Here is a 27,625-nt window from a genome sequence, read left to right as displayed (position 1 = left end):
AAGTCCCTTTTCAGCCCTGACTTTAAGGAACGTTTTATCCAGCCAATCATTTCTTACTTCCTGAAACTCCTTCCTCTTTGGTTTTCTTTTTGAACTTGCTACAGTTTCTTTGTGAGACTGTCTTCTAATTCACTCTTTAAATGTTGGTATTACCTATAATATTCTTGTTTCCCTTCCTCCTTCTCCCCTGACTTCCTCATCTCTTTTCCTTTCTTCTCTTCTCTCTCCTTCCATTCTCCCAGATCAACCTTTTTTCATCTCCATAGCTTCAAATATAGTCTCTGTGCTGATGCATTTCAAATCATTCCCTTTTACCCTGGTCCCTCACTTAAGATCCAAACCTGAATATTTAGGAGCCACCAGGCCTGATGTTGACATCTAAACTTATCAGTTTTCTCCTGCATGTTGGCTGAACCAAATCTATTTGTTTATTAGCATAAACAAACAAATGCTCTATATATTTTTCCTTCAGTCAGCCATCATGGTGAGAAGCATGAGCTTTGGAAGATTGTCCCTCAGTTTTTCCTCAGCATTCCTCTTGTTGGGAAGCTCGTCTTCTCATTTTTATTTCCACTCTCCAGATTTGAGGCCTTAACCTCATTCTTTTGGAACACTGTAATAACCTCCCAGCCTTTGTGATGTTGCTTCTAAATTTATTTCTTCATACTTTCATAAGAGTTATTTTGCCTCAAAACCAATAGGAACATGCCATTCCTTTTCTCCAAAGCCTACATGGCTCACTATGCTCTATAAAACTCTCACTCCTTACCATGGCATCTGAATAGCATTTTAATATTACGCAAAGTTATCAGTGAGTGTTCTGCTCCCCCAAAATGAATGTATTGCTAGTGTTCTGGAAAGACCAGGTTAAATTAAGCAAAATGGGTTTCCTTTGTCTGGAACATTTCAGAGCTGCTAAAATGCTAATGTGAATTGTGAATCTCTGCAATTTCTCAAATATACTGGGTCAGGGATCCTCCCACTGAGGAATGACTATGAATAGCTAAGGGCGGGTATTTGCTGAAACCCAGCTGGGGAACTCTAGTAGACAATCGATGGTGCCCGCAAGCTACCTGTCAGGCCTGCCTTCTGCTGCCTGGCTTCTCTCACTCTCTGCCCCTGCCACAGCAGCACTGGTTCTAAAAGAGGCCACATGCCATTAAGCCTCTGGGCTCCTGCTAATTCTATTCTCTCAGTTCCTAATGCCCTTTCCTCCATTCTTTACTTGTTTAAAACCTGTACATCCTTCAAGAATTCATAGAGAATTTTCTGTTACCTCTTCATCTCCTCTGTCATTTATAACTCTCTCCATTACTTTATTCTTTCTTATGTCATGTTTGTGTGAATGCCTATTTTTCCTAGCAAACTCTAAGCTTCATTGTTCAAATTCATCCACTCACTCAGCATTCAACAATATCTAGCAAAGGTTATTCTAAGCACTAATCTGAGTATAGGGTTGAGTTCTTATTCCTTTCTATAGTGATATGATTTGGCTGTGTCCCCACCCAAAATCTCATCTTGAACTGTAAGATTCAATTGTAATTGTACAATTCAATTATAATTGTAATTCTAGCCCTATATTCTCCACGTGTGGATGGCAGGACCAGGTGGAGGCAATTGGATCATGGGGGCGGTTTACCCTATGCTATTCTTGTGATAGTGAGTGAGTCTCACAAGATCTGATGGTTTTACAAGTGTCTGGCATTTCCCCTGCTTGCACTCACTCTGTCCTGCCACCCTGTGAAGAAGGTGCCTGCTTCTCCTTTGCCTTCCGCCATGACTGTACGTTTCCTGAAGCCTCCCCAGCCATGTGAGTCAATTAAACCCCTTTCCTTTATAAATTGCCCAGTCTGTGGTATTTCTTCATAACAGTGTGAGAATGGACTAATACAGATCGGATTTGCCATTCTTAACAAAGCACTTGCGAGGCGGTTGTGGCACAGTGACTGAGAGCATGGTCTCAGGGTCAGGTGGCCTGCCTCTGCTGCTTTGCTCCGCCGCCATTTCTTAACTATGTAACCTTGGGAAGGTTGTAAAATATGATACGTGAAAATATGCTGTTATTCTTAGGCATTTTGGAGTATTTTCAAGATATAATGTAAACTTTTAACTTCAAAATAATGAAGAAAAATGTTTTAGCAAAGCAATATACTTTAGAGCCAAACAATAAAACTATAAGATAGTAAAATGCACTTTCGAATAAATATTTTAATAACTTCAACTGGGCATGGACATATCTTCTTGCTCATGTGGATATCTAGAAATTAAAATGCACTGTGATTTTTATAGGTGTCAGTTCAAAATTTTTCTGAGGAGAAGCAATTTTTAAACTGCATATTTGATTTGAAAACAACTCAGATTAGTTTATGGTTTTCTTTTAATGTTCAAAATAGAATTTCCCCAATAAAATATCCACTATATTTCTATTATGAATGCAGCTATCATTTAGACACACAGGAAAGAATGATATCCACTAACTGTTTCACCCAGGAGCGTGTGACCTTTAATCAGGCTGTTTCATGGTCTTTTATTGCCTTAGCCTGTTTCCAGCATCATATGCTGATGAGCTGGGACCTTTAGGACTGTTTTCCTCTCATTCTGTAAGAACTATTCACTGGGGTCTCAAAGTTGAGTGGGACTGAATATATAGGAGGGTCAAAGAATTATTGTATGTGATAGCCCTTGGAAATTATAGAACTATACCATGCTCATTATGTTGCCTTTGAAAGTTTCTGCTTCAAAGGAACTCCATAAGAAGGTCTCTTTGGCAGGCCAGAGGCAAAACTCCCTCAGTGAGATCCCTATCAACTGTCTATAGCAAACTTAATAGTATCTTGGTGTTCTAGCAAGATTCCAGGACAGGGATATTTACATTTAGTTAGAGTATGCCTTTTTTGAAAGCAAGTTGTAAATTATTTTTAGGTTGTCTTATATTTTGTGCCAAGAACAAAATATCCTAGAGTTTTCCCGGGATTAGGAATGGGTCATGAGAATCAGGATGTGCTAAGGGTGACTGATAGTACTTTGCAACTTCATGGGAAGAAAATATAAATTCTAACATAGCAAGAGTGCCTCCTTGTAATGTGGTTCATGGGTTCATACATACCAGTTTTCAATGCAAATATCAAATCATCAAACTCCTGGGACTCCTCATCAGCTATCAGCGACCCCTGGCCATATCCTCCAGAGGATGGGAATGTGGCTCCATTTTGTGGACTTGGCTTTAAATCAGGGCTGGCCTGACTGGCCTGTTGGAAGGATGCTCTCTCCCAGTCAGGTGGCACCTTTTTAGATTGGGATGGGGGAAAAAGAAATCATAATATGAATGCATACACATTCACTATGAAATCCATATGAACAATTGATCTCTGCCTTTCCTTACAAAGACCTTGTTAAAGGGTGGTGGCACTATTTTGAAACTAGACCTTTACTTATTTATAATTTTTTTTGGTAGAGATGGAGTCTCATTACATTGCTCAGGCTGGTCTCAAACTCCTGGGCTCAAGAGATCCTGCCTCAACTTCTCAAAGTGCTATGATTACGGGTGTGAACCACCATACCTGGCCTTAAATTTTGGTGGGAGGATTGCTTGATCCCAGGAGTTAGAGACCCGCCTGGACAAGATGGTGAGACCTCCATATCTACAAAAAATTTTAAAATGTAAAAAATTAGTTGGGTGTGGTGGTGTGTACCTGTATTCCCAGCTACTCAGGAGGCTGAGGTGGGAGACTCACTTGAGTTCAGAAGTTCGAGGCTGCAGTGGGCTATGATCATGCCACTATGCTCCAGCCTGGGTGACAGAGAGACACCCTATCTCTACTAAAAAAACAAAAACAAAAACAAAACAACTTTAATTTTATCTTTATTCTTTAAAAATTATGTCTCTCCCTGAGACAATTTAATCTGTGATTCTAAACAATGTCTCTATTTGAATTACTTATAGATTTCTATGTTGTCACGTGTGGGGAATGAAAACTAATTTTTAACCCAATAAATACATTTTTTGGGAAGATGTGTACAAAGAAGACTCTGTTAAAAAATATAAGAAATGGAGACGAATCCTCCTAATCCTTTATCTAAAATGCCACACAGGATTTTAAATATAGTAGGTATCTATAAGGACATACTAAATTGAGAAAAATACTTTCCTAGCATTCCTCCTTGTTTTGGATTGAATGATTAAAAAGATAGCTCTATCCTGGAATGATTAAATGTATTTACATCCCTCTAGGTTACTGATAAACAACCTCTTAATCCTTCTTTCCTATACTTTCCTTTCTCTGCATGGCTTTTTAGAATGTCTCTGACAGCACCTCACTGACAGCTGAATCAAGGCCAATTCTAAGCCTCTGAGGAATGCAGAGCACACTTCAGGCTCTGCTGTTGCACAACACCCAAATGAGCACCCAAGTGGTGGCTCTGGCCCAAGAATTGGACTGTTAACAGCTACTGCCTACCAACATAGGGTGTTCTGAGAGACAGCAAAGACACTTCATTTCTGAGAACAGCGATCTGAGAACTTTAGAAATGAACTTGAGAGGAAAAGATGAACCTTAAAAAATTTCACTAGGAAGTTGAACATCTAGACCAGCAGTGTCCAATAAAACTTTCTGCAGTGATACAAATGTGTTATATCTGTGTTCTCCAATATGGCAGCTACCAAACACATGTGGCTGTTGAGCACTTAAAATGTGGTGAGGGTGAATGATAAACTGACTCTTTAATGTTGCCTAATTTTAGTTTAAATTTAAATAGCCACATGCAGCTAATGGTTATTGTATTGGACAGCTCAGATCTAAACAAATGCTAGACTGAGCAACCATTCAAAAAAATTTTAAGATTCATTTCTGAATTCTTGATCCTAAAAAATCCCTGTTTCCATTGGACCTGCTGTGATGAAATAAGTCTATTTTAAGAACTTTGGGGATAGAGAAGTCATACTAGATTTCCAAAAATTTAAGGATACTAAAGATATAGCTTGATTTTTAAAAACTGTACTTGAACTAATTCATTTTGTAACTGAAATTTTGATCAAAATCCTTGGATCAAAATCCTTCATTTCTTTCACCCCCAGCACTTGACAACCACCTTTCTACTCTGTTTCTGTTACTAGTTAATAATTCTGTATATTAAAATTTCTCATTAAAACTAAAAATACATATAGTACTTGAATTGTGAATATTTACCTTAACTTTAACCTAACATAAGTAAAATTACTTTCCATATTGCTACAAAGGACAAAAGTTATCTCTGGGCAGGTAAGTTATCAGTCTATTGATCTATCTATCTGCCTATCTCTCCATCCATCTATCTATTAATATAAACTGTTACCTTTTCAGACAGGTGTACCTTCATTTCCTGCCATTTTTCAGGAAGTAAACACAAATACTGTTTTCCTTGGGTCCTTAATACAAAGAGGGCAATACGAGCTCATAAAAAAATGGTAACCAAGCACATCTTGGACACTGCAGAAATTTTTAGAGGCCTTTGTTACTATCTCCTCCTGGCCAGAGGAATTCAGGGATGTTTTAAAATGTGAGCAGTGCCCCAGTGCTAGGGGCAGCATTACTGACAAGCTGGTGGCAATGGGATTCATGCACAGGAAATAAAAATGATGAGGACAGAATGCAGAGAGCAGTGGGAGGTAGATTTGTACAGAGGAAATCCTGGCTAGATTTTCCAATAGTGCTGCAGAAGCACTCTTCTGAGCTTTTTTTCTGAAATATTTTCTAGTATGTAAATTGAAAAGAAGTTTGGCTTAATTTCTTTTCTCTGTTTTTTGGGATTGAGGTAGTGAGTTGGAATGGGTGGAGGAAGAGAGCTATGAAAGTATTTTTAGGAAAAATAACATCTTAAGAATCATTTCCTTGGCAGACCCAGTCACTGGCATGTCAAATTAGAAAGATTTTGAAGAAAGAAATGTCAAATTATACTCTATCTGATTTCCCAATACAAACTGCTGGTCAGTCTAGTTCACAGGGTGAGGAAGAGAAAGAATTAGACAATGGGTGTGATGCTGCAGTAAGGAAATCAAGTACCATAGGTCAGAAGATGTCAGTATGTAAGATTTAAAAATCACCTAGTGTCATTCATCTTGTACTCTTTACAAGGTAGACAGCCTGTCAATGAGACACAGAGAGAGACAGAGAGAGAGAGAGAGAGAGACAGACAGACAGACACACAGAGAGAGAGACAGACAGACAGAGACAGAGAGAGAATGAAAGGGCAAGGGCAGACACCTCCTCCATAGCACTGATGAGATTCTGAGTGGACTTGCTGATTTCCCCTCCAGCAGGAGGCATTCCACTCCCGGGCGTGAAAAAGGCTGTGCTGGGTCCAGGATGCCCATTCATTTCCACAGTGTAACTGGCCTTCATAGGGCAACACGTTTGGTTGTGTAAAATGAAATAAACCACGAAAACATAAAGTCCCTGAAAAAAAAAAAAAGAACATCAGTATGTCAAAGGCAGTCCTGCTACTGTAGCTGAAGAATAAGCATGGTTGTATTGGTCCATTCTCATGCTGCTATGAAGAAATACCCAAGACCGGGTAATTTGTTTTTCTTTCTTTTTTTTTTTTTTGAGATGGAGTTTCATTCTGTCACCCAGGTTGGAGTGCAGTGGCACAATCTTGGCTCACTGCACCTCTGCCTCCTGGGTTCAAGTGATTCTCCTGCCTCAGTCTCCTGAGTAGCTGGGACCTCAGATGTGTGCCACCACACCTGGCTAATTTTTATATTTTTAGTAAAGACAGAGTTTCATTATGTTGGCCAGGCTGGTCTTGAACTCCTGACCTCATGTGATCCACTCACCTTGGCCTCACAAAGTGCTGGGATTACAGGCGTGAGCCACCGTGCCCAGCCAAGACTGGGTAATTTATAAAGAAAGAGGTTTAATTGACTCACAGTTCCACATGACTGGGGAGGCCTCAAGAAACTTGTAATCATGGTGGAAGGCACCTCTTCATAGGGTGGCAGGAGAAACAATGAGTGCAAGGAGGTGGGAATGCCAGACGCTTATAAAACCAAGAGATCTCATGAGACTCACTAATTATCATGAGAACAGCATGGAGGAAACTGCCTCCATGATCCAATTATTTCCACCTGGTCCTGCCCTTGACACGTGGGGATTATTACAATTCAAGGTGAGATGTGGAGAACACAGAGCCAAACCATATCATTCCGCCCCTGGACACTCCCAAATCTCATGTCCTCACATTTCAAAACACAATCATGTCCTTCCAACAGTCCCCCAAAGTCTTAACTCATTCCAGCATTAACCCAAAAGTCCAACTCCAAAGTCTCATCTGAGACAAGGCAAGTCTCTTCCGCCTCTGAGCCTGTAAATTCAAAAAGCAAGTTAGTTGCTTCCTAGATACAATGGGGATACAGACATTGTGTAAATACACCCATTCCGAATGTGAGTAATTGGTCAAAACAAAGGGGCTACAGACTCCATGCAAGTCCAAAATCCAATAGGGCAGTCATTAATCCTTAAAGTTGCAAAATTATCTTTGACTCTATGTCTTACATCCAGGTTCATGCTGATGCAAGAGGTGGGTTCCCACGGCCTTGGACAGCTCTACCTCTGTGGCTTTGCACATTACAGACCCCCTCCCAGCTGCTTTCGCAGGCTGGCTTTGCGTGTCTGTGGCTTTTCCAGGTGCATGGTGCATACTGTTTGTGGATAAACCATTCTGGGATCTAGAAGATGGTGGGCCTTTTCTCACTGAGGCAGTGCCCCAGTGGGGACTCTGTGTTGGGGCTCCAACCCCAATTTCCCTTCTGCACTGCCCTACCAGAGGTTCTTTATGAGGGCTCCACCCCTGCAGCAAACTTCTGCCTGGGTGTCCAGGCATTTCCATATACCCTCTGAAATCTAGGCAGAGGTTCCCAAACTCAATTCTTGCCTTCTGCATACCCACAGGACCAGCAACATGTGGAAGCTGGCAAGGCTGGGGGCTTGCACCCTCTGATGCAATAGCCTGAGATGTACCTTGGCCCCTTTTAGTCATGACTGGAGCAGCGAGGACACATGGCACACAGCAGGGAGGCCCTGGACCAGGTCCAGGATACCATTTTTCTCTCACAGGCCTCTGGGCCTGTGATGGGAGGGGCTGCGGTGCATGCCCTGGAGATATTTTCCCCATTGTCTTGGCAATTAACATTTGGCTTCTCATTACTTATGCAAATTTCTGCAGGTGGCTCTAATTTCTCCCCAGAAAATGGGTTTTTCTTTTCTACTGCATCGTCAGGCTGCAAATTTTCCAAACTTTTATGCTTTGTCACGTCTTGAATGCTCTGCTGCTTAGCAATTTCTTCCACCAGATAATCTAAATTAACTCTCTCAAGTTCAAAAGTTCCACAGATTTCTAGGGAGGGGGTAAAATGATACCAGTCTTTTTGTTAAAGCATAGCAAGGGTCACCTTTACTCCAGTTCCCAACAAGTTCCTTGTCTCTATCTGAGACCACCTCTGCCTGGACTTCATCGTCCTCATCACTATCAGCATTTTGGTCAAAGCTATTCAACAAATCTCTAGGAAGTTCCACACTTTTCCACATTTTCTTGTCTTCTTCTGAGCCCTCCAAACTGTTCCAACCTCTGCCTATTACCCAGTTCCAAGGGCGCTTCCACATTTTTGGATAGCTTTATAGCAGCACCCCACTCTCTGAGGTACCAATTTACTGTATTAGTCTGTTCTCACACTGCTATAAAGAAATACCTGAGACTGGGTAATTTATAAAGAAAAGAGGTTTAATTGACTCAGTTCCACGTAGCTGGGGAGGCCTTAGAAAACTTACAATTATGGCAGAAGACACCTCTTCACAGAGAGGCAGGAAAGAGAATGAGTGCAAGCAGGAGAAATGCTAGATGCATATGAAACCATCAGATCTAATGAGACACACTCACTATCATGAGAACAGCATGGTAAACTGCCCCCATGATCCAACTACTTCCATCTTGTCCTGCCCTTGACACATGGGGATTATTACAATCCAAGGTGAGATTTGGGTGGGAACACAGAACCAAACCATACCAATGGTTGAAAGCATCACTGGTTTTCCACAAGCATTCTTCAAATTCTACTAAAAGCTGAGAATTTACAGAACATGTTAGGAGTCTAGCAAGCGACCATGGCAAATTCTGAATGTCACAAAAAATTTAGTCAATGTAATTTAGGAAAACTGACCTCTCACTAACAAATCTTTTTTTTTTTTTTTTTTTTTTTTTTTTTGAGACAAGGTCTTGCTCTGTCACCCAGACTGGAGTTCAGTTAGAGTGCAGTGGTGCAATCCCAGCAGTGGTGCTACCTGCCTCCTGGGCTCAAGCGATACTCCTACCTTAGCCTCCCCTGTAGCTGGTACCACGAGCATGTTTCACCATGCTCGGCTAGTTTTCTATTTTTATTTTTTATTTGTACAGATGGTGTTTTGCCATGTTGCCCAGGCTGGTCTTGAATTTATGAGCTCATGAGATATGCCCACCTTGGCCTCCCATAGGGCTGGGATTACAGGTGCAAGACACCATGCCCTCAAATTCTTCTCTTGGTAAAAACTTAAGCGAAGCTGAAATCTAGCTCTATTAATACATGAAAACAGAATTGCAGAAGTATATCTGATTAGCCATGTACATTTTGTTTTAGAACGGAAACTTCTTTCCTTCCAAAAAAGTACCATATTTTCCCATCTATTTCACTTATTTCCCTTTTTTTCTTAGCAAAATGCATAAACTGGGGTACAAATAGTGATCCATTCACATTGTAGATTTCTGAAAGGGCAGCATTAATCAAGCCTCCTGATTTCATTTGTATATCTCACCTACCTATCTCATTTGAAAATAGAATCACTGGGTAGGGACTCAGAGGAATTCAGTAGATTGCTTAATATTTGGCATGCCTTGCCTCACAGTAAATGTTACGTAAGGATAAAGCTAATGCTAATGCGTGCATTCTTAAAGAGCTGCTGGCCCTTTAAATTCTTTTGCGACCCAGTCAAATTCTTGACAATTGCTCTGCTTTTGTCACAGACAGCAACTCAAAATTTGTATTGCTGTTCCTGACATCGCCTACACTAGCTCTCCTTCATGGTCTCTACAAAGGATCTATTGTATACTTCTAATGGTGTGTCTATAAAGCTTGGTAATTGTGACCTTTATGCTCAGCCAATAAAATATGTTAAATTATGACTCTTGTGTCTATTCATCCTGGTGCTTATGTTTCGGAAGCAAGTAAGAATCTCAATTAAATAGTTACTAAAATTATTAAATTAATACATAAAAATAAAAGCAAGGCATTCAGCTTATTAAAGAAGAAAATGAGTTAACATCAAGATTTTTCAGAAAACATGAATAAGTATCTTCATTTTGTGAAAAATGGCATTCTCCCATGGTTCCTAACATTTCTGGGAGTGTAGAAGCAATAATTTTCATGTGGGCCTGAAACTTACATCTGTTGATATAATCATAAAAAGTCTGTTAGAAAATACCCAGGACCTAAGAATTACAAACAACTTTTATAAAAGTGAAATTAGAGGGCAATGCTCAAGGTATGTAGGCTAGCGTTTGATTTCTGCTGCCATTTCTGGAATACTATTATAATTTAGTCCTTTCTCCCCTTTCTACTCGAATGATCCCTGCTTGGGTTGGCATCTAATCTGTATTGTTAAAAAATATGTTTTAAAATCAGTGGTTTATCTGCTAAAAATACTTTTAAGTGTAACTGCTCTAACCATGATAGAAAAGCAAACAAACATGTGTTTCCCTTTGAATTAGAGTTGTTTGTTTTTTTGGAAACAATAATAATATTCTAAATTGTGTACGATAATAAGTGAATTAGTTTCATGTGCAAAGGACATCATGAACATTAGCAGAAACAAATCTTCCTGAAAATACTCACACACATCCAAAATTTTTCTTGTACAATAAACTTTTCACATGGGTATGACCTAATTACATTGGCTACAGCAATAGACAAAACAGGAAAAAAATAAAACTGTCAGCCTTAAAAATTGTGCAAATGTTACTGATTTATTTCAGGATTTCTCTCAGTGTTGTGAAGTGATAGGGTAAAATCTAGATCAGGAAACAAAATCCATGCTTTAAAATCCATCTCTAAGGACCCATTTGTTAAAACAGTGTATTCTCCCTCTTGTTTGTTTTTATATCTAGCCTTTTTTGCTTCAGGAAAGGATGTGCCTGCTGAAATTAACTTGCATGTGAAAGCTGCATTTTTTTTCTTAAAAGCATAGAAATATACAGTAAATATTCTGAATCTTTGAGATGTGCTGCAGTAAACACAAATGCTTAAAATGGAAAGAAAAGAATGTTTAAATGCATATCGTATGACATTTGCCTGTGTCCAGCCCAAGCTGGGCAAATATAGAAAATGAACTTTCATTATCCAAAGTACTCAGCTGTGGAGGTTTCTGACCTCAGGATAAAAACAAGTCCCCGTTCCAAACACTGCACGTTAAATCTCAGGCTCCCTTTTGTATGCCAGTCTGTGAAAGAATTATAAGAGAGAATCTGGATTCTCAATTATTTAATCCAAGATTGCTGATCACCCACTATGTGCATTGCCAAGCACTGAGATGTAAATATAAAATATTTGGCTCCTAATCTCAAGTTACTCACAAATACAACAATAGCTTAACTGTTTACAATATAACAGCTTAACTGTTTTAGAAGCAGGACCTATATAATCCATCTGTTCTTCCTATTCTTTACCTAGTGAAAGCTGACAGGGAAGGGAATTCTTTCTATGCATTATGATTTTGATTATTTTGTTGGTTCTCCTACTACAATCATAAAAAATGCTTTCAAAAGTCTTTAGTTAGATTGGGCGTAGTGGCTCATGCCTGTAATCCCAATGGCTTGGGAGACCAAGAGGGGAAGGTCACTTGAGACCAGGAGTTTGAGACTAGCCTGGGCAACCTAGAGACCCCATCTCTACAAAAAATAAAAAAGAAATTATCCAGGCATGGTAGCACACCTCTGCTATCCCAGCTACTTAGGATGCTAAGCAGGAGGATTGCCTGAGCCGAAGAGGCTGAGGCTGCAGTGAGCCATGTTTGCATCACTGCATTGCAGCCTGGGTAACAGAGCCAGAACCTGCCTCTAAAAACAAACAAGAAAATATCTTCAGTAATATCTGGATTGACCATACACACTATTGATGGTAGCAATGGCCCATCTGGAGTGGCTGCTGTGGAGAAGCTGGCTGCAAAAGGGGAGGTATGGCTGGGCTTTGAACTCCATAGAGCTGGTGGGGGCTGGCAGAAGACAGGAGCCCTGACCTTTTGGGTGCCACTGCAGCCACCCAAGCTGCAGCTGCAGACCTGGGCATATCTACACTCTCAAGGGCCCAGGAAGCCCCCTGCTGCCCCTGCAGGCTCAGAAGTGCCAGCTCCCACTGCCTGGCCTCTCCACACTCCCAGTGCCTGCTCCAATCTCAGAGCAAAGTTGAGGCCAAGCCCAGGCACAGTTGCAACCCAGTCAGGTATACACACACTCAGGGCAGCACTGACATACTATCCCCCTGCTGCCTTGACCCCTTCCAGACTTAGAATGCCAATGAACATGGGAGGGAGGCTGAGTGGGGCTGAGGGCAGCTTAGCACTGGCCTGCAGGCTCCCCTCTGTACAAACGGCCTGGGCATCATGAACAGTGGCAGCAGGCAGACAGTCTCTGGAGTACAGGGGGAAGGTCCCTGTTGAGGCCCCAACTTTAAGCTGGGGAAGGCCTGAAGCCTGGGGACCAGGCTGTCAGTCCTGCAAACTGGAGTGGGAACTTATGGTGCTTTTTCTCGGCCTGCCCATGGCCACCCATGAACCAAGCAGCATGCACTTCCTCCCTCTGAAGCCCATACAAACTCCAGACTCAGCCAGACTTGAGCACTTTATGGGATGACCTGCCTGCGGAAATAAGCTACCTACTTTGTTGTCTCTTCTCTGCTGAGAGCTGAGCAGACGTAGGGACGATCAGCTGCGGAGAGGAGCACTGTGAGTCTCCTCTGAGCTCTACCACTCAATAAAGCTCCTCTTCACCTTTCTCACCTTCCACTTGTCTGCATACCTCCTTCTACCTGGGCATGGGACAAGAACTTGGAACGTGCCGAATGGCAGGGCTGAAAGAGCTGTAACACACACAGGGCTGAAACACACCACTTCCTTGCCATATTGCAGGCAACAAGGAGAGAAGAGCTGTGGCTCCTTGGAGATCCCAGACCTAGGAGTGCCCCAAGCCAGGGCAGTGACACCCTCTTTGGGGCTCTGCAGTTCCTGGAATTTCCAAGCTTCTGGGCATGACCATGTTCCCTGGTGCCAGCCATGGAATCTACTTGTGGGATGCCTAGTCCAGCCACAGCCTCACAGAGAGCCAGTGCCTGTGGCGGTGTCTGGAGCTGCCGGTTCCACCACTGTGTACAGTGGCCAGACCCCATACTTGCTCATTCACACACCCCTCGCCACTCCACTCGCCTTCAGCAGGCATGGGATCCAGGCCAGTAGCATGAGCCAAGCACAGTCTGCCAGGCTGAGCAGGCCCAGTGGGCCTGAGCAAAACTCAGACAAAGGCATCACTGGCCACAGAGGTTTCCAGTTGGCAAAGTGAAACCCCAAGGATCCCGTAACACTATGACCAATTCTGTATTTCTTTGATTCAAGAATTTAAACTTATTAGCAAACATTCAGTGAGACACAAATGAAATCATAATAGTCTAAAGGAGTTAATAAATGTTCTTGACATCATCAAGGAGTAAAATAAGTACAGGAGATTCTGGACGATTATCTCAAAAATTTTTATCAGTTCCATATGAGATAGGAAAGAATCAGTATTACCATTGTACAAATTTAACCAGGAAGTGGGGTGGGAAGAAGTGGTTAAAACAGCAAAGAGATTAAGCTGGGCTTTACAGTCTTTTGAGACCTTTTTACAAGTTCTCTAAGGTTCAACAACTCCTAGTTGAGAGACATCTTCAGATTTCAGATGAGTTCTCCAAATCAATGTGGATCCCTGAGACAATGTGGAATAAGGGACTCAGAGGAATGAAACCTCCATTCAAATTATGCTCTCTTCATCTCAAAAATTACAAATTTGGGATTAAAAAAGGAAGACCTTCCTTTAAGCTGTAACCTCCTAGAAAGTAAGAGGCCATGTCCAGTTTACTGTTTTATTTATTTGTTTTTGTTTATAGTACGGTCCCTGACATGCACGAGTTTAGGAAATATTTGTTAAATAAGGGATTATGGCTTTCAATTTCATTAGAGGAGCAGAGTAGGAAGGGGTACGGACAGTCATGGGTCTGAGGGATGTGTTGGTTTTAGTCCTCTAATTCCATCACCACTATAGCCAGGTATTTCTCTAGTTGTTCAATACAACTTTTGTTTCGGCTTAGTCTTTCTGTTGCAACATGTAACACGTGTCATGGCTTCATGGGAGAATGAAGCATCCCTTCCTGAACAGGTCAATGCTCTTCTGGGTTGGTGTCTCCCTGGCAGTATGGTCACTTTGTGCTGAGCCCTCAGGTGACATCCTGGCTATCTGGCTTTTCTGCTGAAACTGAGTTTGCATACTGCCATGCTCTTTCCCATGGCTACATCTCCTTAGAGGGCCTGTTGCTTTTGCTGTCTCCTTGGCAGACACCCCTGGGAAGTCTTTGTGATCTCTTATTTCTGGATTCAAACAGCTCTTGGGTTGCTGACCTACAGCTGTTTTGCATCACCAATGACTTAGCAGCAAAGATAACAGATATTGTGCCAGTGACAGAATTGAAAAAACAAATATGTACAGTATTTCTGCATTTGTATATTTTTCAGGTGTGTGAAGAGTAGGCATTTAATCTCTAATTGCTTCATCTTTAAAAACTACTCTTAGTTTTTTTTTGAGACGGAGTCTCGCTCTGTCGCCCAGGCTGGAGTGCAGTGGTCGGATCTCAGCTCACTGCAAGCTCCGCCTCCTGGGTTCACGCCATTCTCCTGCCTCAGCCTCCCGAGTAGCTGGGACTATAGGCGCCCACCACATCGCCCAGCTAGTTTTTTGTATTTTTTGGTAGAGACGGGGTTTCACTGTGTTAGCCAGGATGGTCTCGATCTCTTGACCTCGTGATCCATCCGTCTCGGCCTCCCAAAGTGCTGGGATTACAGGCTTGAGCCACCGCGCCCGGCCTACTCTTAGTTTTTACATTTAAAATTGCTTTTGTTGATGGTCTTATTTATAATATTGCTTTTGGTGATGGTCTTATTTATAATAAGAATCCACAATCTAACTGTGTATTACATATATGGAAAAAGGAAACAAGTGAGTTCATCTTGATAGCTATAGGTTAGTACAACTGAAATATTTGGAAATCTATGTAAGCAATTTTGCTCAAATGCTTTTTAAAATATTTGCATGGTTTAAGTAACTAGTATTCACCATGGGTTTGTCAAATTCTTCTATAATTCCTTAATAACTTAGGGGACACTATCTATTCAAAACTAGTAGAGAGAATAAAAGAAGTCTGCTGGATTCAGACATGTCTATCATTAAATACCTAGGCAGCAGGCCTTCACTTTTAAGGTTTGGACAGATGTCTATTCTAAATTTTGCAATTCCTAGGAACAACAATTTTGCAGTTTTTGAATTATAAATATCCAGTATATGGACAAGGTATTCTTCTTTTTATATGCCACAGTTTCTATCTGCAATTTAAGAATATATTTCTCTGTGTGCCACTTATGGACATAAGAAACATTAGGTTAGAGCCTCTTAGTGGTAAATACCCATAAGTCAAAAGGTAAGTATTAGGACATGCTTCAGTAATCTCATCTCCAGATAATATGATCTCAGATAATATGATCCTTTCCTTTTGAGCCTATTTTACAGTGCTTTGTCTCCGACACTCTCAATATTCTTCATGTTTCTGTTAAGTTTCAAAGCATGGAATGCTAATCAGTCATGATAGGACTGATCAGGAGCCAGACTATTTCTGACAAGATAGAAGGAACTGAAAAGTGAGTTTTTAACAGATTACAAGAATCCAAACTCCCTTACCCCACTAACCCTGCTTGGATAGTTCCTAGATTTAAAAATTTTCCAAAGTACAAATCTGGGTAGTTGGATTGAGGGGCAGAGAAGATTGGAGGTGGTCAAACGGTATTGAGGTGGGACTTAATAATATAGAAAAGGTTTGGCATCCAAGGATAATTTTTTTAAAAGTTTTAATAAAAAGTGGAGGAAAGAATTGAGTTGGTATTGTCTTTCAATAGGAATTTTTTAAAAAAATTATAAAAATACCACATTGTGCTATAATAAATAAGATTATTTCTTTAAATCTTGTTATAAGTAATCTTAAATATAGTTTTGGTCAGTGTCCTTTAAATTACCTTTTTGAAAACAGGCCTTAAGAGTTTAGCCTTCAGATATCCTTCTCATTCTATAGATCAGCATAATTGTTTGGCCAGTGATAGGTGACCAAAGAACAGTGTTGATGATGATGAAAGGGGAAAATTGGATGACCCAGTTCCAACAAAAATAAGGGAGGAGAAGGGATCACTTTGCTGTAGAAGCTAAATTAAATTTCATACATGTTTGAGGTGAAAACATGTGAGATATTTTAAGTACCCCACTGAAGATGAAGAGAGAAGGCAAGGTTAGAATGCGAGTGTAGAAAATAGCTGTGTAGTGGTGAAAAGCTGAAGCCACATGGGTGTATGACTTTTTAAGGGAAGACACTTTATAGAGAAAGAAAGCTGAGTGCTCAGGATTAAACACAGCTGGAGGACATGAACAGGAAGAAGAACCAGTGAAGTAAACAAGGAACAACTGACTGGTCAGGCAAGTCAGATTAAGGACAGCCACAACTATATCAGGGAAGCCAAGGGAAGATTTTGTTCCTGGAGAATGAGGTGTTCCACATTGTCAAAACAGACATCAAGGAGAAAGAGAAAGAGGCATTTGTTCATTTCAGAAGTAACTGATGTCTCTAGAAAAAAACCACAATTACAATAGAGAGAGTGATGAGAATAGGCTGAACTATGTAATATGTACTAGTGTCAAAAAAAGGTGTCAGGTTAGGGGAATAATCCGACTTGGTCCATTAAATCAGCCAGTTTGATAACTACATGTTAACACTTGACGGGATTATTTTACTCCTTCTAACCCATCCATTTCAATCATTATTTTCCTTATTCAGAGCAAAAGACTATATAGCACAGAATTAAATGCCTTTAAAATACAAACTGAATCAGGTGTTCCATTTGAAGAGCAATACTGAATGCACACTGCAAACTTCACATTCTCTGCAATGCAAGAGTAGTGCGGTGTGCTTTCCTGCAAATGAAATGCCTTATCTCACACCAACATCCCTTCTAGAGATGCCCAGCTTTTGTATTCCTGACTTATTCTTGTCCCACAAGCTGCTGAAGGGAGTCAGTCTGCCAAGATACATATATACCGGGCTTCTAAAGCTTTTATATTGCTTTTAACAGGAAAAAAAAATCTCAAAAACTTTAAATAAATTATTGACTTCATTATAATGTAACTAAATATCAAAGATGACCTAAATGGCCTTGTTTTAGGAACATTCTCATGTGCATACATTCCAAGACAATGATAGAGTCCATGCAGACTCTTATAGAAATGTGCAACTTCACATGCTATGCTTTGTGGTGCCGAAAGACACAGGTGTAAATTATGCCCCAAAGAGATAAGAGGTTTGTCAATAAAGCGGGCGTGGTGGCTCACGCCTGTAATCCCAGCACTTTGGGAGGCTGAGGGGGGCAGATCACTTGAGGTCAGGAGTTTGTGACCAGCTTGGCCAACATGGTGAAACCCTGTCTCTACTAAAAATAAAAAATTAGCTGGGTGTGGTGGTGCACACCTGTAATCCCAGTTACTTGGGAGGCTGAGGCACAAGAATTGCTTGAACCCAGGAGGCGGAGGTTGCAGTGAGCCGAGATGGTGCCACTGCACTCCAGCCTGGGCAACAGAGCGAGTCTCCATTAAATAAATTTAAAAAAAGTTTACCAATACAATTGGCAAAATGACAAATTCTGGTTAGTCTCACTAGTGGATAAATATATTCCTTGAGATATCATACTTCTTGGAATTTTTGCATTTATGGATTTGAGATAATACAGCATCCAAACAAAAATAAATATTGTAATAATTCCAGCATATATAGTGTCAAAAGATTATGTTATTATTTTCGAATACTCTTTTCTGATGATGGTTTAGTAGAAACAAATCATTATATATTTTTGTTGCTATTTTCTTATCAGTGAAACAAGGGCCCTAGCAGTTCTCTAAGGATGTTCTATAGAATCACTGATTTATTAGTAAAATGCTAAGACTCAATGGATGTTTTAATTTTAAAAAATAAAAATTTAAAAGCAAACCAAGTTCATATTTATTGCAGAAGGAGAAACAAGAAAGAAAGAAAATACAGAGAAGCCCCCCAAAATTGATATCAAATTTTAGCATTCAGAAATAACCACTCCAGCTTGGATATAAACTTTTGTAAAATTACAATTTCTACAGAAGGTTTTTTTTTTTTCCCCCTCCAACCCGTTAATTATGTAATGAGATGCTTTCATATGTAAGCACTTTTTTGGAATAAGAGCTGAAGGTTGGATTTATGGTTGGGCAATCACTAGGATAACCTCAGATCCTGGTTTGCTTGTGACAGTCCTGGTTTGCCTGGGATTCTTGGGTTAGCCTGTTGTCTCAGCATTTTTATTAACATCACCCCATTTCATTCAACCGGCAATGACAGTGAGTTATAAGGCAAACTAGTAATTGCTTGCTAAGGGACCAGTATTGTAGAAGCTATCCTATTTGATACAGCAGGACTAGCAACTTTATCCTTATATAAATCCAGATTCTAACCAGCTCTTTTAAATGAGGATGGTCTGCAATTTAAGTTCTCTTAACCATCTTTGGTTCATTCACTGAGTAAATACTAATAGCTAAGGGTCTAGCTGGTAATGCACTGTGAGCTCCTTGCAGACAGTGAACAGAACAGACTTGGTCTTACCTTCAAAGTATTTCATGGCCACTCATGTAGTCTAATGATTGAAATTCTACCAGGAGTTCCTCTGATCCCTGAATCTCAGACCACTGCTTGAATAGGAAAACAGTAAAGTGGAAGATGGGTCCAAGTGAAGGCTTTGCCTACATTTAGGGAAGTTCTTCTAAATTTTTTAATCTTTCCTCAACAAAATAATGTTGTATACCATTCTTTAAAAGTTTTTGAGTGTCTACTATATTGGAAACTCTGTGAATGCATAAAAGGATGTAAAATATATGGTACCTGCCTCAAAGAGCTACACTCAGTTAAAATATGAGGCATATGAAGCCTAACTCAGTTAAAATATGAGGCAGTTAAAAATATGAGGCATATGAATACAGTTAAGTCCTGTGGCCTAGAATGCCTGCCATGATGTGGGTCCACACTCCTGAATTACTTTCCCAACAGAAAATTTTCATCTTTATCAAGAGCAAGTAAGTTTTAGATGAGGTCCTGTATCACCCCATCTTGTGATGAAAGTCAAATGGAAAACAAAGGGCTGGGTACAGTGGCTCAAGCCTGTATTCTCATTACTTTGGGAGGCTGAGGCAGGAGGATTGCTTGAGCCCAGGAGTTCAAGGTCACAGTGAAAAGAAAAGAAAAAAGGAAAATAGAAAAGGGATAACAAGAATTTCATATATGTATTTATTCTATAGCCAATTTTTCATAACTCAGTTTCTGGTAGTGCCACTTTTAACTGCCATGACCTCAAATCAATCTTTTTTAAAAAAGTACATTTTTTAAACAGAGCATTTCTTTTTCTTAGACCATAACAAAGAAAATCGGCAAAATGACTATTATTTCTACTTCTAAAGGAAATGGAGTGATCAATTCTTGTAATCGGTAACTTGACCAAAAAAATCCAAATAAGGATTTTAGTCCAGCCCCAAACTTAATTTTCTTCATTGAAAATAGCCAGTCTCTTGTAAAGAACAGGATGGTTTAAAGTCTGATATCTTGGAATGAATCTCAGCTCTGCTGCTTGCTAATTATTATTATGTGTACCTATATTTTATTTATATGAACCTCAGTTTTTTAAATCTGGGAAATGGGAATTTCAGTACCAGTTACTTCCATGGATTTTTATGAGTCTCAAATAAAATGTACCATATATATTTGTAAGCTGTAGATCAAATTTATAAAGAAAGGTGATATTGTTATTTTTACTACAAAAAGAATTTGCACAAAGGCGATCTCATCCTTAACCTGGTTGATTGATTTCTTTGTACAGCACATTCCTACCAGTTGAGGTGGCCTGCCACAAGGCTGTCTTCTGAGAAATAACGTAACATTACAAGGCCAAGCAGGATCTTTGTGGTTGAATATTTTACACGGCTAAGAATCACTTCTTTTCCAGAACTGGTAGAGAACGCAAACCAAGGTGCTGTTCTGCCTTAAGTGTAGGTCTAAATACAAGTATTGACCACCTTCCTTAAGGCATTCGCAGCTCTTTTGATTCACCAATAAGGTTTATTCTTTATTGAGTCATTTCAGAAAATGGTAGGGGGTAATGGGGGAGGTGTTAATGTTTCAGTGGTTCCCTAATACCTTCGGAATAGAGAACATAATTTTGTAATTTGGCTAATAAAGCTTCTGTGGTTTGGTCTTCATCTGCCACCACTCCCTGCCTCAGAATCTCCACTGCAGGTGTACTGAACAAGGCCACCCACTGCCTCAGATTCCCCACTCCAAGCATACTGAAACAGCCATACTTTCAATTCATCAAGATGTGCTGTGCTTCTCCTTAGGTTTGCCCCATGGACTTGTGGTTCCCTCTGCTGCTCTTCCCTAACTACCTGCTAATCCTACTTATCAGTTAAGTATCAACTTCCTCCAGGGTGTGGAGATGCTTCTCTGGCCACCCCACCACCCCATAATGCGTTAGGTAACCTAATACTATACTCTGCCGACGCCCTGCTGACAGCCCTTATTATGCTGTACCCTAATGTCACATCATTGCCCATCAACTTCTTCAAGCAAGAAAGCTGGATTTCTGCAATGTCATAGGCCAGCACGGTGCCCTGCAAATAGCAAGTTTTTCATAAATAGTTGTTGGGTAGATGAGCGAATATATGAACTCTAGAAAAGCCTGTATTGCCTGGGGCCTAGAAAAACAAGAGCAGGAAGAACCAGATTCCCTATAGGAACAGCTTCTATGAATTAAAAACTCACTCTTAACTAAGAAATGGGTCGAATTGTATCATCTATGCCATAATACATCTTTCCAGAAATTCTGAAATACTTAAATTGGGATGCTTTATTTGCAAGCTGCTCCTAAGACTCAGATCCCTAGTAAATAAGGGTATGAAGGTATGTAACCACAGATTTTATAGGCTGGGACTAAAAACACCTATAGTTGGAAGGGATGAAAGGCATATTATAGGAAAGGCAACAAAAGCTGAACTCTGTGTATATGTATGCATGTGCATGTTTAAAACCCCTGGGAATATATGTAAAAGCATGTCAAATTTTACTATTTTATTGCATTAAAATAATTTTAATTTTAGTACACAACGCAGTGTCTATGTAGAAAAACAAAATTTTCCTTTTTTCTTTTTCTTTTTCTTTTTTGAGATGGAGTCTAACACTATCTCCCAGGCTGAAGTGCAGTGGCACGATCTTGGCTCACTGCAACCTCTCCCTCCAGTTCAAGTGATTCTCCTGCCTCAGCCTCCCAAGTAGCTGGAATTACAGACCTGTGCCACCACACCCAGCTAATTTTTGTATTTCTAGTAGAGATGAGGTTTCACCATGTTGGCCAGGCTAGTCTCAAACTCCTGACCTCAAGTGATCCGCCCACCTCGGCCTCCCAAGAAAAAGAAAATTTTCTAAAATTAAAAAATTAAATCTCAAATTTCCAATTTTGGTTTTCTTTAGGTAGTTTTGCAGATCTTTCATTCAGAGAGTTATTTATACCTTGATTTTAAATTTTACCACTCTTAGAACATACATTTTATAAAATTAGTCTAATATAGGTTGTAATTTTTAGAACAAATAAAACTTTGGGATTTATAAGACAAAGAAATAAAATCTTCATATTCTCTGAAAAAATAATCTTAACATAAGGAAACATTCTAGGTCTGTATGAGGAAATGATTGTACAATTAATAAAAATAATTCATTAATATTTATTTACACATCATTAGTGAAAATAGTGAATCTATATGTTCCTCCCCATGGCAAAAGGATGATTGTGATCCTTTATATGATTTGTCAATAATAGCAAAGTCTGGGCACAAAGAAGCAGTACAGGCAGTTGGGCACAGTGGCTCACGCCTATAATCTGAGCACTTTGGGAGACCCAGGCCGGCAGGGTGGGGATCACTTGAGCCTTGTAGTTTGAGGCTAGCCTGGGCAACATGGTGAAACCCTGTCTTTACAAAAAATACAAAAAATTAGCCAGGTGTGGTGGTGCACACCTATAATACTAGCTACCTGGGAGGCTGAGAAGGGGTGATTGCTTGAGCCTGGGGGGTTGAGGCTGCAGTGAGCCATGATCAGGCCACTGCACTCCAGCCGAGGTGACAGAATGTGTCTTAAAAAAAACAAAAAAACAAAAAAACAAAAAAAAGAGAAAGAAACAGCAGGCCATTCCTTTAAAATATATGACCCAGAAAAAACAGAGTTCTCTGTGCTTGCCTACTTTTCTTCTCCTGAAGAATCAAGACACTTATCTTCCCAGTTTACATGCTATTTCCTCTTCCTTACAGATTTTACACATGTGTGAAATTAATAGGCTTGATATAGTAGCAGTTGGGTAATTTTCATTTTATTAAATTATTAGTTTATGGAACTGAAGTCAGTGGCATACTGAGGATTTCCTTTTTTTTTTTTTTTTTTAAGAGCATAGCTACACTTTTGGAAAAGGGCACCCTCTTGGTACTAAAAGCACAGTTATTGCCTAATTAATGATAGGTATATTTCTTTAATACACTGTGTGATGGGGTAACTTCTGTATAAAATCCTGACAAATTAAGTGCTGAATTAAAAACATACTTATGGCAGTGGCAAATCAAAGTTACTCGGACTCACAAAAGTTTAAGATATAAGAACCAGCACACAAAAGAGGAAAGGATTTCTATCTTATTGCATTTCTATATGTGCCACACACTATATCAGGGTCTTTGTAACATTGTTGTCCATATCTTCCAACAGTCCAATGAAGTAGGCATTACCATCCTTCATCCTAGGAGCCTTCAGAGAGGGTCAGTAACTTCTTCAAGTACATTGTTCTCCTTGGCAAGCTCAGAAACCTGGATGTGAGGTGGCTGGAAGCACAAGGATATTTGTAGTTCCCTTCTATTTCAGCAGTGGAGTAGCTTAGGATAGTGGCAAAGTCCAGGGTGGGACCAGAGGTGTGGGTAGCAGAGGTGGCATTCAGTAATGCAGTAATGAGCAGGAGAGTGCCAGATGAATCATCTATAGATGTTGAGTCACCAGGATGGCCCAGGACACCTAGCGTGACCCCTTCTCTCTCCTCCCTCAGCCCCAAATCCAATCTATCACCAAGTCTAGTCAATATCACCTCAGAATTAACTCTTGAACCTCCAACTTCTCTTCAAGTACATTGCTAATATGCTAGTTGAAAACACAATAATCATTTAAGTCTTTACTACCTACATAACAAACCTGCACATGTACCCCTAAACCTAAAATAAAGGTTAAGAAAAAGAAAACACCATGATATCACACCTTCACTCAGACAAAAATCTCCCTATCAGCTCACTCCCTAGTCTCTTCCCTTCCTCTCCTACAATAATTCTCCGTAATAGAAGATGCAACGTCACTACCTATAACACTTTAATGATTACCACTACTTTCAAGATGAAAACCTAAATCTTTGCTTGTCTTATAGGCCTCTGCATGACCTGCATTCTGCCCACTTTTTCAAGGTCATCATTACACCTCCTTCACTGTCCACGTCTAGCTCCACTCATCTGATTTCAAGTCTCCATCTCAGTGCCTTTGCATGTTCATTAACTCAGTCATTCCATGAATATTTATCATGCAGGTGCTGCCCTCTCCCCCTCACATGCTGCTCCCTTTGGCTGGAACACTATTCTTGAATGGATAGTCCCTCCTGGGCCTGGTGCCACCTCGTCAGCCATCTGATTTCACTTCCTCAGGAATTCCCCCAATTAGATGGCATTCTTCTGTTTATGTATTCACAACACCCCATACTGTTCTCTTGTAGAACTTATCACAGTTTATAACAATATTTGTGTGATTATTTTATTCAAATCTTTCTCCCACAGTAGAATGCAACCTCTGTGATTTTATGCATTCTGTTTGGGACCATTCGTGTTTGGTTCTCCATTGTAGCCTCAGAACCTAATGTGGTCATGTACATAATGAATACCTTTGAATGAATAAATGATGAGAGAAGATACTTGTTGAAATCTTTTCAGAAATACTTAAAATGTGATTTGTAAATGTATTAGTGATGAAGATAACAATAAAACTCAAATTTATAAAAAATTCCAAAGAACCTTCTAATTAAAGCCACATTGATTTTTGATTTTTAATATAAATAGTTAAATTAAATTCAACGATTTGTTCTATAAGGAAAAAAATCCAGTAAACCAATGAGAAATGATCATTTAGGTAGCCAATGAGAGTCAAGAATCTGTCATGCCAATGGACCAGAACAGAGATTCCCGAAATAAAGTTGCACACCTACAGTCAACTGACCTTTGACAAAGTTGACAAAAATAAACAACAGGGAAGCATACCTATTCAATAAATGGTGCTAGGAAAATTGGATAGGCATATCCAGGAGAATGAAACTCCTAACTCTCACCGTATACAAAAGTTAACTCAAAGTGGATTAAAGACTTACATGTAAGACTCCCAAACTACAAAAATCCTAGAAGAAAACTTAGGAAATACCCTTCTTAGACTTTGTCCTCCTCAAGGAATTTATGACTAAGTCCTCAAAAGCAAATGTAACAAAAACAAAAATTGACAATTGGGACCTAATTAAACTAAAGGGCTTTTATATAGCAAAAGAATCTATCAACAGAGGAAACAGACAACCTACAGAATGAGGGAAAACATTTGCAAACTATCCATCTGACAAAGGACTAATATCCAGAATCTATAAGGAACTTAAACAAATCAACAAGAAAAACAAACAACCAACCTCATTAAAAATTGGACAAAGGGTCAATTACTGAAGCTTGTGCATTTGTCACGTAGTTCTCATGTTATGGTTTTCATCTCTATCAGTTCTTTTAAGGACTTCTCTACATTGGTTATTCTAGTTAGCCATTCGTCAAATCTTTTTTCAAGGTTTTTAGTTTCTTTGCGCTGGTTACATAGTTCCTCCTTTAGCTCTGAGAAGTTTGATCAACTGAAGCCTTCTTCTCTCAACTCGGACCAGAGGGATTCACAGTGGAATTCTACCAGAGGTACAAGGAGGAGTTGGTACCATTACTTCTGAAACTATTCCAATCAATAGAAAAAGAGGAAATCCTCCCTAACTCATTTCACGAGGCCAACATCATCCTGATACCAAAGCCTGACAGAGATACAACAAAAATAGAGAACTTTAGACCAATATCCCTGATGAATATCGATGCAAAAATCATCAATAAAATACTGGCAAACCAAATCCAGCAGCACATCAAAAAGCTTATCCACAATGATCAAGTGGGCTTCATCCCTGGGATGCAAGGCTGGTTCAACATACGCAAATCAATAAACGTAATCCAGCATAGAAACAGAACCAAAGACAAAAACCACATGATTATCTCAATAGATGCAGAAAAGGCCTTTGACAAAATTCAACAGCCCTTCATGCTAAAAACTCTCAATAAATTCGGTATTGATGGAACGTATCTCAAAATAATAAGAGCTATTTATGACAAACCCACAGCCAATATCATACTGAATGGGCAAAACCTGGAAGCATTCCCTTTGAAAACTGGCACAAGACAGGGATGCCCTCTCTCACCACTCCTATTCAACATAGTGTTGGAAGCTCTGGCTAGGGCAATCAGGCAAGAGAAAGAAATCCAGGGTATTCAGCTAGGAAGAGAAGAAGTCAAATTGTCCCTGTTTGCAGACGACATGATTGTATATTTAGAAAACCCCATCGTCTCAGCCCAAAATCTCCTTAAGCTGATAAGCAACTTCAGCAAAGTCTCAGAATACAAAATCAATGTGCAAAAATCACAAGCATTCTTAGACACCAGTAACAGACAAACAGAGAGACAAATCATGAATGAACTCCCATTCACAATAGCTTCAAAGAGAATAAAATACCTAGGAATCCAACTTACAAGGGATGTAAAGGACCTCTTGAAGGAGAACTACAAACCACTGCTCAGCGAAATAAAAGAGGACACAAACAAATGGAAGAACATTCCATGCTCAAGGATAGGAAGAATCAATATTGTGAAAATGGCCATACTGCCCAAGGTAATTTATAGATTCAATGTCATCCCCATTAAGCTACCAATGACTTTCTTCACAGAATTGGAAAAAACTGCTTTAAAGTTCATATGGAACCAAAAAAGACCACGCATTGCCAAGACAATCCTAAGCTAAAAGAACAAAGCTGGAGGCATCACACTACCTGACTTCAAACTATACTGCAAGGCTACAGTAACCAAAACAGCATGGTACTGGTACCAAAACAGAGATATAGACCAATGGAACAGAACAGAGCCCTCAGAAATAATACCACACATCTACAGCCATCTGATTTGACAAACCTGACAAAAACAAGAAATGGGGAAAGGATTCCCTATTTAATAAATGGTGCTGGGAAAATTGGCTAGCCATAAGTAGAAAGCTGAAACTGGATCCTTTCCTTACTCCTTATACAAAAATTAATTCAAGACGGATTAGAGACTTAAATATTAGACCTAAAACCATAAAAACCCTAGAAGAAAACCTAGGTAATACCATTCAGGACATAGGCATGGGCAAGGACTTCATGTGTAAAACACCAAAAGCAATGGCAACAAAAGCCAAAATTGACAAATGGGATCTAACTAAACTAAAGAGCTCCTGCACAGCAAAAGAAACTACCATCAGCGTGAACAACCTACAGAATGGGAGAAAATTTTTGCAATCTACTCATCTGACAAAGGGCTAATATCCAGAACCTATAAAGAACTCAATCAAATTTACAAGAAAAAAACAAACAACCCCATCAAAAAGTGGGCAAAGTATATGAACAGACACTTCTCAAAACAAGACATTTATGCAACCAACAGACACATGAAAAAATGCTCATCATCACTGGCCATTAGAGAAATGCAAATCAAAACCACAATGAGATACCATCTCACACCAGTTAGCATGGCAATCACTAAAAAATCAGGAAACAACAGGTATGGAGAGGATGTGGCGAAATAGGAACACTTTTACACTGTTGGTGGGACTGTAAACTAGTTCAACCATTGTGGAAAACAGTGTGGCTGTTTTGTGGAGATTCCTCAAAGATCTAGAACTAGAAATACCATTTGACCCAGCCATCCCACTACTGGGGATATACCCAAAGGATTATAAGTCATGCTGCTATAAAGACACATGCACATGTCTGTTTATTGCAGCACTATTCACAATAGC

General features: G+C 39.8%; 1 protein-coding gene across 1 annotated transcript in view; it reads right to left on the bottom strand.

Moving 5' to 3' along the window:
- The window catches only part of ADGRV1 (adhesion G protein-coupled receptor V1), a 594,013-nt gene that overhangs the window by 7,674 nt on the left and 558,714 nt on the right, over nt 1-27,625 (bottom strand). Inside the window, exons 88-89 of the mRNA XM_015140403.3 lie at nt 6,240-6,431; nt 3,107-3,284 (exon numbers count right to left, since the gene is read on the bottom strand). Coding sequence (XP_014995889.3) covers nt 3,107-3,284; nt 6,240-6,431 — 370 coding nt within the window. The remainder of the gene's footprint in view (nt 1-3,106; nt 3,285-6,239; nt 6,432-27,625) is intronic.

The sequence above is a fragment of the Macaca mulatta genome, chromosome 6 (genome assembly GCF_049350105.2).
Source record: "Macaca mulatta isolate MMU2019108-1 chromosome 6, T2T-MMU8v2.0, whole genome shotgun sequence".
NCBI lineage: Eukaryota > Metazoa > Chordata > Mammalia > Primates > Cercopithecidae > Macaca > Macaca mulatta.
This window is presented reverse-complemented; position numbering and strand designations above follow the sequence as displayed.